Source organism: Cibotium barometz, chromosome 23, assembly GCF_041138505.1.
Source record: "Cibotium barometz isolate CiBa-2024 chromosome 23, ASM4113850v1, whole genome shotgun sequence".
Taxonomy (NCBI): domain Eukaryota; kingdom Viridiplantae; phylum Streptophyta; class Polypodiopsida; order Cyatheales; family Cibotiaceae; genus Cibotium; species Cibotium barometz.
The window spans coordinates 7,923,360-7,938,618 of record NC_141068.1 but is presented as its reverse complement, the minus strand read 5'-3'; the positions used below and the strand labels follow the sequence as shown (position 1 = coordinate 7,938,618).

Genomic DNA, 15,259 nt, shown 5'->3' with positions numbered 1-15,259 from the left:
AGCTTTATGAACCCTGTTCCCATGTGTTCATCAGCCTATCCATGTGTCCGGGCATAAGTTCCATCATGCAAAAAGAGCTCGGAGGGCCAAATAGTTACATTAGGGATAGGATATGAAGGGAAAGGGGACAAGATGGATCAGATGCACTGATCTTCATCGAGTTAGAGTGGATTTAGAGACGGGGATGGGTTTTCAGCGAAAAAGGTTGCCAGGAAGGAAAGGATGATAGGTTCGGTAGACAATGGGATGATGACAGTCATCCAAGAACAAAAGTCGGAATCCCGTCATCAAGTTTAGCGGAGGGGGATGTCATGTGCAAGCTATTCTCAAAGCTATTTCCTGAAGGGGCAACAAGATAAAGAACCGGAATAGGACCAGATTTAGGAGCTGATGCTGCTAGTTTGGGCAGAAGGACCTGATGGAAGAGTCAGGAGGCTGTCGGCCAGATTTATGAGGAATAACCACTTGTGATTTGCAACAACTGAAGGGACTTTGTCCAAGACCTGTCCATAGTGAAGTTCATGCCCTATAAAAGGGCACATTAGCTCATCGTTTTGATCATTCAGTCCTTCATGGACTGAGTCACTAGATCAGGGTTAGATTCATAGCTATGGGAAACAATGGAAATGCCTATTGTGGAGGGGTGAAATGCCGTTTCGGGTAGTGCACATGCTGGAAACACGTTTCCGACGAAGAAACGTTTCCATCCGGTGGAAACGGTGAGTTTCCGCTGTTTCTAGCAGGATCGAAACGTTTCGTTTATGCCACGTGGTGGACAAGCCCCAAAAAAACACCAAATGAAGATATGATCCATTTCTTTGTCACTCTCATGGCATCTAGGCAGCCACATCTTGAGAGAGAATGAGAAGGAATTCACCCAGAGTGACTATTGGTGGCAGCAGGTGGATATTGTTAATAAATATGACTCCAAGAGAGGTGGGGCAAGAAGATTTCGTTGCCGATATTGTGGTCTGGAAAGAGGTGGCTGTCCAAAGCGGGTTGAAGCTCATTTGCTTGCCTTGCCAGGGTTTGGCATAGGTAAATACGAGAAGATTGCTCGAGCAGATGCACAAAGAATGGAACGGGAAGCTTCACTTCTTCCCTCTCCACCAAATACTTGGCGCAAGGAGCATACAGTAAGTGCTCCAACTCAGCATTCAGCTTCTCATGGAACTCCTGAAAGTGCTACATCTAGCCATCCAGCCACTTCTTTTCATACTGCATCGTCTCTTGGGAGTGGTGGAAGCTCATTTGATACGCCCCCACATGCAAAGTAAAGGCTAGGCAGTCCACTCTTCACATAGCATGGCATCCACAAAGAAAGGCACAGGTTGATGCTTCTGTAGCACGCTTATTCTACTCTTGTGGGATGTCTTTTAATGTTGCCCGCTCACCATTCTTCAAAGAGATGGTGGCTGAAATTGCAGCATTTGGTGGTGCATACACTCCACCCTCTTACGATGCCTTGAGGGGGAGAGTGCTTGAGAATGAGATAACATCCATCAATGAAGCCATTGCACCTTTGAAGGAGAAATGTTGCACGTATGGTCTCTTTAATGGCTGACGGCGGGTGGATTGATATACATAGCCATTCATTGGAAGGCGTTCTTGCAGCATGTAGAGGGAATCCACTCTACATAAAGTCTACAGAGGTGAGACAAAAAACTGCTCTTGTGCTATGTGAGATAATGAGTGAGGTTGTTTAGTATATGGGTCCAAAAAATGTGGTTCAATTTGTTTCAGTTGGTGAGAGTACCAACAAGGCAGCAGCATCCTGAAAATTTTCGTTTCCGTTTCCGTTTCCCCGTTTCTCGTAACTATGGTTAGATTAGGTATTTTCTACCTTTTGAAGGCAGCCATGGGCTAGCCAAGATTTGTACATCCTTTTTGTACTATAGAATATACCGAATACTCAGCTATCTCTCTCTCTTCTTTCTATATTCTGTATGTGTTTTGCATCAAGCATGTTCCAGGATGGTGTTTAGGGCTCAAAGAAGACTCCTAGAGCTTCCGCATATGATAGAGGTGCCCTGGCACGGCTAGAGAGAGAGAGAGAGAGAGAGAGAGAGAGAGAGAGAGAGGTTCCAGGCCCACTTTCAAGAGCCAAGCACTTAGAGCTGGTTGTTTGACACATGGTGAGGCCGGCTGAGATGTATGGTGCCTTGTTTTGGGGACCGGGCTTGGGAGAGGCAGAATGGAAGAACATAGAGACTGCAGGTGAGCATGTTCTCACGCATGATCAGTAAGCTATTGGTGCCACATGAGATTGTAGTCGCTGACTTTGGAGCAAAGCCACTGGTCATCATTGATGCTGTACACTTTGGATAGAGACAGTTTCCCACTGGTCATCATTGATGCTCTTTTCCAGACCATCACATACATTCACCATGTGTACACTTTGGATAGAGACAGTTTCTCTCGGTTGGCACGTAGTCTTTAATGCATCTTGACTAGACAGGACACCCTACGTGCTGGTACTCCCATGTCATAGTTGGCTTGATTTGCATGGTCTTGAGATGGATCGTCTTCCCCAGTTTGAGTACAGTTTAAATGCACCTTTCTTAGATCTCTCTCGGCAGGAGATCAACTGCATCATTCGCTTGGACTTGTTCGCCTTCACGTGAGCCTGACATGGTTGTACCCATAGGAGCAGTTCTTTAGAGAGCATTTTCTGAAAGTTCACGGACGATGGTTTTATTGAGATACCAGGCTACTTACACTGATATGTCCCATGCCATGAGGATTGCCATTGATCAGTTCAGGGTGTCGCCTTCAGATAGAGACTAAGAGAGCAGAGGGCAGCGCATGTATGGAGATTATACATGACCAGGGAGGTAGAGACTGAGGAGAACTACTTTTTCAGATGCCTAGTGTACTAAGCGATTCGGAGGAAATTCAACTGCCTCTTCAGAGAAGGATTTGGTCCTGTCCCGGGTGTGATGCATTACCGTTATCAGAGATGTTTGGCCCTCTATTAAAAATTTACTATAGCTACGTTGTTTTAACTGTGAACTGGAACACCCTGTTACAAGGGGGCTGCATGGGCTTTGAATCCACCTCGCCATGTGTGTCCTCCATGGGTTTTGAACCCACCTTCCCATGGGCTCTATTGCCTTGGGGACATATATACAAAGTTTTGTTTGAGTAGTGTGATGGATTAATAACTAAATAATTGGTTAAACCACTTATCAAAATTTTTATTGTCAAGTTTATTTTTCTAGATGTTGATTCTCTTTTTTTAATTCAAGATTGGCACGGAGTGAGAAATTTAATTGATGCGCTGCCGAGAACAGTGCAGCGATTTGTGCTTGTGTCTTCGATTGGTGTGACAAAATATGATCAGCTACCCTGGAAGTAAGTGTTTTCTGCTCTTCACATGTGCGTTTATGCATGCGCGCACACACACTCTCTCTGATACACTGGCATTATGCGGTGGCTCTCAGCATCATGAACCTGTTTGGAGTTTTGAAGTACAAAAAGATGGGGGAAGACTACTTGCGTGATTCCGGCATTCCGTACACAATAATCAGGTGCTTCTTTGCACAGTGTGTAGCTTGCAAAAAGATATCATGTGCAGTGAGTAAGATCTGACATCTTGTTGGTACGTACACAACTGATCTACTGCTAGGTACCTATTTTACCTTTTTATCTTTATGTTGAAACAGGCCAGGCAGGCTAACTGATGGACCTTATACTTCCTACGACCTCAACACCTTGCTGAAAGCAACAGCTGGGACAAGGCGATCTGTTGTCATAGGCCAAGGTCTCTTTTGAACTTTTAGATTATTGTATAAACGAAAAACTTGACTGTCCCATAAAGAATACTATGATTCTAATGTTCGTTAGCAATGCTTTCCAGGAGATAAGCTGGTTGGTGAGGCCAGCCGGGTCATTGTGGCAGAGGCATGCATTCAGGCTCTGGACATAGATTGTACATGTGGAAACACGTATGAAATCAACTCAATTGAGGTACATGTACTTTTCACATTGGTTTCTCTTTAGGCATATTTACGGTCTTTGTATGTAGTTAAGAGCCAAATTCGATGAAGAGCTTGTACAGTAAGGCAGGTAAAGCAGGGAGGAGGACAGAGATACCGGCCCTACCAGTTGATTTGTACCGTTGGGGGCCTAAAACCCCCATATTATTTGTGTTCCAAGGGTAATATAAAACAGGTCTATTTTAAATGTTAATGTGAATTATATATATCTCATCCTATAAGTACACAAGAGTTGTACGGTGAATAACACCCCTACTGAAAGTCAAATACACCAGAAAGTAATAAAGAATATCCCTCCTATAAATCTAAAGGCTTAACAGAAGCTAATAAAAATGTGCACTCAAGAGTGATATTTCATATTTTTTTTCAGTGAAGCGTCAAAATTGAACTGGCGGCTTGCAACCCCCCTTCTTCACCACACTGGCCATGATGACTGTTGGAAGTGTGCTGGGAGCACCTTCTCTAAAGCAAAAAAAGGCTCAAGGCTCCTGGCTCCTGGCTCCTGGCTCCTGGCTCCACTGTTCACCTTCTACCAGGAAGAAAGAAGTGCTCCCAGCACACTCTTAACTTATTTTTACTCATTGCGATGTAGCACTCCTACCACTTTTCACCACCCTTCTCAACAACCTGCCATTTTTCTGCTCAACACTTCTGTTCAGAGCCCATCCGAGTAACTTGAAAATACATGACATATGACACATCACACAAATTACGGTCATACATAGCATATCTTAGAATATAGTCTTAGTCTCATTGAACTTATATGACACATAAATCCCCTTTATTATATGGTATTCTTATGAATTATCATTACCTAGATATGCACAGACAGGAGCGTTCCATTCATAGTTTTCTGGAGTTCACAAAACACCTTTATTTTTAGCTAGTAATTTGCACAAGTTTGCAATTTTGTAGGGTGATGGTCCTGGTAAAGATAAGAAAAGATGGGAAGATCTTTTCAACAAAGTACACAGAGCTTCTTCCACTAACTGATGTTGAGGAGTTCTACGTGCAGAGACTGATAGGAATTGCATATGCCAAGTCGGTGTATTATTATTGTAAACATTTGTATGCACACAATGTAGTGCATCATTTTATGTAAGGTAAATAAAGTCATGCATGGTATTTCTCATCATTGAAGAGATGTAATGTTGATGGCACTTGTAGCATATTGGACTTCTGTAATCCTTGAGTATTCTCAGTATTGAGAATATTGGTTGGTTTCTTGTTAGAGAGTAAATGCTTTGAAAATTATTTTTACTTGGTTGGCTGTTGGACATCTAGGAAACTAATTGGTTTGTACAGGCTCCACTTGAATTGGAGTGTTGCTTGTTATGTGAAAATAGAATTGATTAAGAATACAGAGCTGCTAAAACTTACTGCCTGTGGTCAAACCACGTACCTCTCCAAAAGGTGGCACAGTGTCAAGGAGGGGAGTCCAATGGATATAGTCATCATTCCTGTAACACAGGCGAACCGATGTTTTCGTCGCTCGAAGTTAATCTGCATGCAAGAACAAGTCTTTGCAACCTTTCTATTGTATCTCCCAGTGGTGTCTCTCTTTGTATACTTGGAATGTGGTGTTTTTACTGTCTGTATACTTGGAATGTGGAACCAGCCATGGTGACCCAGCCCCAGCCTCCTGCATCTGCATCAGAGAGAGGAGTGCTTGGCTTGTGCTTCATAGCCGCATAAGCAAGATACACACACACACTTTTTTTTTTGGTAATGTCTAGTGCAGTATATTTATATGTTCACAAATTTACAAAGATGGGAGATCTCCATAAAGGAGAGGAACCCAAATGTCAGAAACATAAACAGAAGAGCTCTATGCAAGAAGCATCCATATCACCCTCATGGCAGGCATCATATAAGGATTGCCGCAATGAGGCTCTGAAGAATTCATATGACTGTTGATTCAGCCTACCCAAGTATGCCATGTTGTGCTCACTCCAAATTGTCCAAAGAGCCCAATATCTCACCCAGAAAAGAAATAGTGAGTATTGGGACAAAGACTGCAATAATCTGCCAAAGAGCCAAAAATGTTTCCCAAATCTGTGACTCGGGAATCGGAGCCGAAGATAGCCTGAAATTCTGGTGAGGAGGGTCCTGGAACAAGGACATTGCCACAGCAGATGAAGAAAGGTTTCTGAGGGAGCTGAACATCTTAGACATGTGGATGGTGCAATGTGACGTTTGGCAAGTGTGACCCCAACTGATAATGTGCCTGTCAAACATCTCCAAAGAAAGAGTCTTTGCTTCAGTGGCATTTTACACTTCCATAACATGCGGAGATTCTTCCGCCACCAAGAGAGAGGCTTTCTCATATGCCACAAAGAATTGGCATGTTGTTGAATCCATGGGGGAGGCTGAAGAAGCCTGTAAGCTTTGATGGAGGTCAAGGCTGGAAGGGGAACAGGATGAGTGCTTGCAGTAGATGAGCACAATTGCCAATCCATGAGCCTGTCTGTGTCAGCCATAGTTGGAATAGGTAAAAAAGGAAGCAATATTTCAGCAGTTTTCTTCCATATTGGCCTATGATGCATTCCCAATGCATAGGTAGCAGTGGCCCGAGGAAAGGATAAGACATATCCTCGATCATCCACCACATCATGTATGTACCTAATTCCCAGTTTCATAAGATTGTATGCCCGAACAGGTTCCTGCAAGGCAAGTGGAGTCTCAAAAATGGCACTCCAATGAATACTTTCCTTCCTCATGGAGTTCATCCCCAAGCAATTACGAGGAGCCCATTTGACCTTAGAGAGAACTTGTTTCCAGTCAAGTATTAAGGCAGTGGAAAAAGGACAGCCAGGTATCCTGCCTTGAAATCTCCCAATAACAACCTCCCAATGATCCGTAATCCAATGACCATAAGCTAAAGTCCTCATGTTGACACACATGGACGCTAACATACAAGTCCATGGCTGTTGTTGGCAGAAGAAAGTGTGCAACATAGTAGCCTTCCTTGCAAGTACATGATATCTTATATTGAGAATATTGAGTCCACCATGCATCTTTGGGGAACACACCATTTCCATCTTCATCAGTCTCAAAGCTTTAACAGCAGATTTTGTCTTCCATAATATCTCCATAGCTTGAGACATAAAGGCTGAAATATCCCTGGAGGACCAATGCAATAAAGGCAAATAGAACTGAACATAAGACATCACTATGGATTGCACAATTCTGAGCCTGCCATGAAGAGGCCAAGTAGATATCTTCCAGTATTCCAGCTTACGATGGAGTTTTTGGAAAATCCATTTTAGTTGCTGCTTTCTTGAGATATGCCATCCAATGGGATATCCCAAATGTCTGACTACTTCTCTGGAATGCACCACCTGCCCCGGCCAAAGAATAGAATGCCAATCACATTCTTTCAGGGGTATCAATTTAGATTTATCAAAATTAATATGCAATCCAGCTGCCTGTCCATATAATGAGAGAGTGGCCATAAGCTTGCAAAGTTCCGTAGGAGAATTCTGTGGCATAAAGAAGGAATCATCTGCATATGCTTGTGCCAAGAAAGGTTTAGCCCCTGGGATTTTAAGACCAGTCATCTGTCCTGAGTCTGTTAGATGATCAAGATACATCAACAGAGGATGAGTGGCAATTGCATAGAAGAGAGCACTAAGAGGACAGCCCTGTCTAACCGATCGACCCAATATCCATGATCGAGACAAATGGCCCCCAAGAATGCATTGAGCAGTAGCGTCAGAGTATAGCCAATAAACAGCATTTGCCATCTTGGGACCAAAGCCCAGCTTTGTCATAATCTGAGAAATGAAATCCCATTGAACATTGTCAAATGCCTTAGCAATATCCACCTGCAATATCAGCACATCCTGACGAGAATACTTAGCATATTCAATTGCAGTCAAGGCATTGGATATATTGTCATGGATTTGTCTTCGCGGCAGAAACCCACACTGATGAGGGTGAAGACCTGCATGGAGTATACCATGAAGCCTATGCACTAACATTTTGGCAATATGTTTGTAAATTACCGGCATCAATGTAATAGGCATCCAATCAAATATGTGATCACACAGATGGTTTTTGGGCACAAGCTTGACTATGCCATGTTTCCAAGAATGCAGCAACTGATTTTCTTGCCATGCCACATTGATCATTCTCAAGAGGACCTCTTTCAAATCATCCCAAAAAGAAATGTAGAATTCCACCGTAAGGCCATCCCAGCCAGGGGACTTATATTTACTAAGGTGGAACAATGCATTATCCAGTTCTGTGTGAGTAAAAGGCCTCTCCAAAGCAAGAGCATTATCCGGCTCAACTATTGCAGAAACATATTGGAGTAACTCAGTCCTTGCATCAATCACTTGATTAGATGGGAAAGGAGGAGCAGAGAATAATTTCTGAAAATAGTTGTGGCATTCATCTTGGAGATCCAAAAAAGAATGAGTCCAAGAACCATCCAACTTCCTAACCCTCAAGCATGAGTTTTTCTTTCGAGTAGCATGCAACCCCTGAAAGAAAGCTTTTGATGAGCAGCCCTTGTCCATGAGGGGCTTCATTCTCGCCCTTATCTGCCATTTGTGCAATTTCCTCTTATCATTAGCAGAAAGTTTTGATTGAGCACGTGATAGGTAATGCTTTTCTGAATCCGTAAGTGGCCTAGATTGGGAAAACTCAGTCAATTGTTGCACTGTCTCTTTTGCCCCCCTAATCTCATTCCTCCATTCAGTCATATGCCACTTGCCATACTCCCTAATGACATTTTGCATGCGAGAGACAAAGCTGTCCCAAGCAAAATTCATGTCCTCCTGGGCATGCAATAGCAAAGAATGAATAGCAAATTTAATCATCTGCCGGAAATATATGTGCTGAAAATATGCGCTGTTAACATGCAACAATCTACTCGGGAAAAGTGGCAAATCATCCAGAGGCATGCCAAGCTGTAAATTCATCCACAATGGAGCATGGTCTGACAATCCCAATGAGAAATCTATCAGTAGATGAGGGCTGAAATCTGCAAATTGTTGTGGATAAAACAGATACCATCTGTCCAGCCTTGCCCAATATGTGGTAAGTGCATTATGGTGAAAGGTATATCCAAGGACCGACCCTTGAAGAAGTAGCCATAGATCTTCAGCCTGCACAGAGAGAAGCATGTCATCCCATTTCTGCCTTTCCAAAGATAGCATATGAGACCGTTTTGTGGTGTTATCCCTAGGCAGAGGGGAATTATTAAAATCCCCACAGATGAATGCATTGGATCTCCATGGATATCTACATATAGAGTCCCACAATGTGGCCCTCATGGCCGAGGTCTGGGAGGCATACACTGATGCAAACTCAAAAATATCACCATTGACATTACATTGTATGACAATCCATCTGCCACTGCTGTCATTGAAGGCCACTGAGGCTCCAACTCATGTCTCACTAGTATGCATACACCTGAATAGGTAGCGGTACCAGCATAATATATATCATAACCATGCAAAAAGCCATGATGTCCAGCCATGGAGTGCTGATTGTGCTCTTGCAAACAAACAATATCTGGCTGCATTTTATGTACATAATTCCATAGAAGCCTCCACTTTGAAACATTGCAGAGGCTCTGTACATTATATGTAAAGCACTTAAGTGTTTGAAGCATAAAAGGGGTATGTACAAAAAAGTGAGGATGAAAGGAGAACTTCAAAGAGGCTAAGCCTCTGCCTGCATAGGCTGCATGCCTTCACTACTCATGTAGGACATAGCATTTTCCCCCTCCTCTGAATCACATATGGGGATGCCTTTCTTCAAGACCCCCACCCAATTTTGAAGGACAGGGGCGGAGGTTGAAGTAGAAGTCTGTCCTGGCGAAGGAGAAGAAGCATCCCATTGACGAGATTGAAGAGGGCGTTGCTTCAGAACAACTACCTTCTTAGGTTGTTGGAAACCATCCTGATCAATTCCCACAGATTCATTCAGCTTCTCTTTCCCTTTATCTTTTCCTTTTCCAACAAGCAAGTGCACCTGATTTTGCATTCTTGGCTGCATTTGTATTTGCTGCCTTAGCTTGCAAATTCTCATTCTTTTCTCGGGGCTGAGGTGGCAAAGCATTTGGAGGGGGCTGATGGAGAACCATCGGGCATTCAGAAGCTAGATGCCCAAACTTGTGACAGGTAAAACAAGCACCTGCAAACACACCCCACTTCAATTCAAAATACTTTTTGCCCAATTGCACCCCCTCAACTTCGACTGCAATAGAAGGAGGGGTAGGTATATTAGTGTCCCAAAGTATACAGAATCTGTTACGGTTTCCCATGGGGCGTGGAGGACAAATAACCTGTCCCAAAGTGGCAGCCAGGCCAGGCAACTCTTCACGCATATAATCCGGAAAGTTTGCAACCTCAACCCATACTGGGCAGTGGTGCCGTATCAGGCTTTGGTAATCCTTGTTGGGGGACCAGGGCATAGCATGAGAGAGAGCACCCTGCTGCCTACCTTCAAGACGTCGACAGAGGATACCCGCTGCAAGCTCTGCCCTGCTAAACGCGGCCTGCAGCATCCGACCATGGTCTCCCAGACTGACGCTCATCATCCTCCCTGCTCCTCGTCTGTCTGTCGCACCTGTGCTGCCCTCTTTCACTGTTTACGCTTCTGTTTTCTGCCTCGCAGTTTTTTGTTCCACTTTTTCTCCTTTTCTGTTCTGCACTCTGACCGCCAAATAGCCCTCAATCTTCCTCCCCTATCTGTCCACGTACCTGCGCATCCATTTCTGCTGATTCTGCCCTCTGCTCGAATTCTCTGTCAATATCTCATCTGCCTCCTTCGACAACCTTTCTCTCCTTTTCCTGCGTGCTTTGATTATGGCTCAAGGAATGGACGTCTGTACATATGCCAGGAAAGAAAGAAATACAGATGCGAAACGTCGCTTATCAGAGCCTCCTTTGTTGCAGGAAGAATCTACATCAGAAGCTCAATATGTATATGACACTCTTAAAGATGACTTCCAGCAGTCTCGCCAAGAATGGGGCAAACCCATTCCAGAGGTCACCTATAAGTTGAAATTGCTGTCCATTGTGAATCCCCTCAGGAAGCTCTCTCAAACTACGGTCATAATATTCTTTCCAGGAAAAATTCCCGCAGCCAGTGATGTTGCACAATGGATCAAATCCATCCTTGGAGGATGCTTTGTAGAAGGAGTATACTTTGCTTCCAGAGGTTTTTATGAGGTGCATCTATCAGATGCTTCATGCAAACAGAGGCTTCTTGAGTTTTCTCCGCTGTTTTATGGGAGGCAAATGGTGCAAGATACACACACACACACACACACACACACACACACACACACACACAGGGGTAGAGAGACGGAGATATTGACGAGTGAGACAGTAGAGAGAAATAGAGACAGCAGAGCCGAGGGGGGGGAGAGAGAGAGAGAGAGAGAGAGAGAGAGAGAGAGAGAGAGAGAGAGAGAGAATCCTAACTACTAAATGGGCCTAACAGTTGTAAAAAATAGCAGTCAATTAATTAGTTGGGATGGACTTTGGGTAATGGAAGGTTTTTTCAACCTTAATTGGGTATGGTTTTGAAATCTGCAGCCTCTTTCTCTGTACAAGGCGACACCCCCTTCTCTCTCTCTCTCTCTCTCTCTCTCTCTCTCTCTCTCTCTCTCCTCCTCTACTCTGCATGAACTCTCTCTCTCTCTCCTTCATCTGGTCTGCAACCCTCTGTCTTTCTCTCTCTGTTGTCTCACTAAACTATATATGCATCAAGCTAGTTAACTTTGTTCGGTGAATTAATTCATTTACTGTGGGTAGCTTGATTATCTTCACAGGATTCAAGTGATTTGTTTCTTATTAGTCACTTTATTATGTTGTGCTTGATGATCTCAGCAATGATTACTCTCGTTTTTTTTCCCCAATTCTTGAAAAACCTCTACCAACACTCTCAAGTGTAGTTATCTGCACTTAACAGTATAGTTTAGTAGTTCTGATTACCGTAATGTTATTACATGCATAATTAGTACTTTGGTTCAGCCGTAGGCAGCTTACGCTACTTATGAGTTTTTGGCTCTTCGATTCAAGAAGCATGCTTTGATCATTTGCAAAGGTGACGACAAAGGCAATGAGACCTACTTTCTTTTGTTGAATAAGTAGAATTGTGTTTTTTGTTTACTTGCATGGTGAGCCTTTCTCTTCCAACCAAGGCGTTGTTTGAACACTTTATCACTAGACATCTGTAGCACTCTATTGTCTTTTGCAATTCAAAAGTATGAACTTACTTCAGTCTTCCACTACATGAAGTCCCCTATGACGATAGTATTGTAGATTTCTATTTTTATATCCAATACTCTTGTGGATTTGTCCATGAGTCTTGTAGATTATTTGAAATGCTAGGGGGCAAGTTCGTGCGCACGTGTACGCAACTTCAAAACAAGACTATAAGCATAGTACATGGTGTCTGTTTTAACATAATAAAGTTGCTTTTTTCACTACCTAGTCGGTACTTTCTTTCATCTTTGCATGTGAATTCATAATTTATTTATTCACAACTCTATGTGAATTAGGTTTCTGGCACAAAGCTACATTCATGTCAAGAGCTAACCTTACCCTTGATGAATCATGTGTTACTTGTTCTTGCCTTTGAGTTGCAAATGACCTTCTCGATGTGGGTATGCTAGCTCTTGCGTCGTGACCTCACTCCGTTGTCACACCGGAATGTTCCTTGCCAATGGGGTGAAGGAAGAGCATTCTTTGAGGCAAAAAAAGGTTATCTTCACGGTGGTTCTCTCAAAAACGACGAGAAAAGAAAAGGAAGCAAATGTAAGAGGGAAAGCTACAAACCTATCTAGTATGCATTCATCAAGCAAGCAAGGTCCAATAGCATACACGTAAGCAAGAAGAGGGAAGAGAAAAGCTCAAGTATTCAATTGCAAGGAAATCATCATGTATTGTTTATTGTTAAAAACGATTTATATACAAATGTCTATTTTTCACACTAGGCCGGTCAAACTTGAAAACGGTATGGTCTTTATTACTAGTTTGAAATGGGTATGCACATGAAGTCCTTAGACTTTCCTTATTTTATATTTAAGCATAAGATAAGGCCGTTTAATATGTTTTGAGTCATCTTATAAAAGATAAGTGTCCGTATGAGTAGGTAAGATAGCAAAGTATCTTACGATAGGTTAGATTGGCAAAATCATGTTAACTTATGGAGTGGTTAATATATATCCCCTTCTTAATGGTGATCCTCGTATCACTCAAGTCGGTTTGATGCAGTTTCTGTGAGGATGAAAAGGTTTGGATGGTATAGGATATGTCATGAAGTTTATATGCGAGGTTAAATGGTGTTGATTGGGATCGACCCGCAACCAAATGCAGGGCATATTGGTGAGAATTTGGATAGTCTTGGTGGCATGCAGCTTGTTGAGGTGCTATGAAAGGTATAGGTTATGTAGAAGGTTTTATACGAGGTCTCTTTTTATGGTGGAAATGGTTTTGGTTGTTAGAAGTGGTCCGCGCCTTGTGATTGACGGAATGAGCGCTAGGACCACCACGATGGAATGATTTGCATGGATAGATGGTAGTCGGGATCTTCTTGGCATGGCATGATATTATATCCTAAGCTCATAATGTGATTCTTAGAGAGATTAGGCTTCTTCGTGGGGGAATACGTTAACCAAGGTGAGGGTTGGTTAGTGTTGAATTGGAGGTTACATACATTGAAGTCCGTTGGAGGTATTTGCAAGGTTGAGTGTCCTCATGTGATGGGTTGTACCATGGACTAGGCTTACATTCGTGGTCCTCCCATTCATAGATGTACCTGGAGCGTTAATGTTGACAAGTTTAGTTACATGTGCATGTGTTTGTGTGCGCAATGTGATGTAAGATATGAAAAAAATATGATGTGCGTAGTGAGATATGGAGGTGGTGTGCATGGGTAAGGGCGAAAGGTGCGTCTCTGTGTGTGTACTCCTCTACCTTGAAGATTTCTCTAGCTCAATTGCTTTCTTTGACTCTTTGCTTTCGTTGATATTTTTACACATCCCTTATCTTGGGGAGTTAAGATCATTGAATTGTTGATGTATGGTAGTTGGCTCTTCTTATAGATGTAATGGAGCTGGGTAATCTCTATGGCTTGAACGATTTGGTGTCATCGAGTAGTGGGGATAAAAGCAATGTGAATCAATAAGTGGTGGGGCCAAAGAAAAGGCTATGGAAGGTTCCTATTGATTTGAGGAGGTCCATGCAATGGGTTGTACTATGGGCACCCGCCATGGTTCTCCCCATCTAGAAATTGACCTAAATAGTTGTCAAGTTTTATTTCTCGATTCTCTTCTTGGGGGAGGTTTTTACGCACTCTCTCGCACCTCTCTCTCTCTCTCTCTCTCTCTCTCTCTCTCTCTCTCTCGTGTTTCTTTCTCCTCATGACACGTAAGCGTATATTGCCACGTGGCACATGTGAGCCATGAGTTTGCTTGTTTTTGTTTTTTTTTTTTGTTTTTTGGACATGTGGCTTACTTGAGTTTGTCTCCATGTGGAACACCTTAGCCAAGATTTACTATTATTATTTTCATGATTTATTTTTGAGACATATGGCACATGAGCCTTTGTTGCCACGTGAGCGTGTGCTACCACATGGCACATGGGAGCCAAGGCTTTTTTCATGTTTTTTTTTGGAGACACGTCACGAACCAAGATTTTGTTAATTTTTTTTCCAAGTTTTTTTTTCTTTTGTTGATGATGTGGCACTTGATACCACGTGGGCCTTCATTGCCACATGTCACATGCAACCCTTTTTATTTTTAAAAAAAATAGATTTGTGTGAGTATGTTTGTGTGTGTGTGTGTGTGGGTGTGTGTGCGTGGGTGGAAATTTTATCAAAGGGTTGAAAAATTTAGGGAAAGAAAGTTTAAAGGATCTACGAGGACACTTTTTTCATAGAGGGGAGGGGGGTGGTTCTTAGAGAGGGGATGTGTATGAGTGCGTGTATGTGTATCTGAAACCATATGTAGAGTGTGCACACGCAAGCGTGGTTGTGTATGTGCTATGTGCACGCAAGTGCATACACTTGTTTTTAATTTTTGGTTATTTTTAGTTTAGTTTTGGGTTTAGTTTTAATCATTCTCGGGTATATGTGTATATACAATTAATAGGAAGTGCTATGTTACATATGCATAATGGGATTTTAAGGTTTCGGCTTACCATGTGGCCTCTCATTGAATGAAGGCGGAGATCCGCTTGCCCATCCATGATCAAAACCGTTGTCATCAATGTCGCTTGTTTTGGTAAACACTTATC

General features: G+C 42.8%; 1 protein-coding gene across 2 annotated transcripts in view; it reads left to right on the top strand.

The window, feature by feature from the left end:
* LOC147625581 (NAD(P)-binding Rossmann-fold superfamily protein) overlaps positions 1–5,258 on the top strand; it is a 71,008-nt gene extending 65,750 nt beyond the window's left edge. For both annotated transcript variants that reach the window (XM_086817096.1, XM_086817097.1), the window contains exons 5-9: positions 3,249–3,354; positions 3,444–3,530; positions 3,666–3,763; positions 3,860–3,969; positions 4,914–5,258. In XM_086817096.1, the coding sequence (XP_086673222.1) occupies positions 3,249–3,354; positions 3,444–3,530; positions 3,666–3,763; positions 3,860–3,969; positions 4,914–4,991 (479 nt within the window). In that variant the 3' untranslated portion in view covers positions 4,992–5,258. The remainder of the gene's footprint in view (positions 1–3,248; positions 3,355–3,443; positions 3,531–3,665; positions 3,764–3,859; positions 3,970–4,913) is intronic.
* The last annotated feature ends 10,001 nt before the right edge of the window (positions 5,259–15,259 follow it).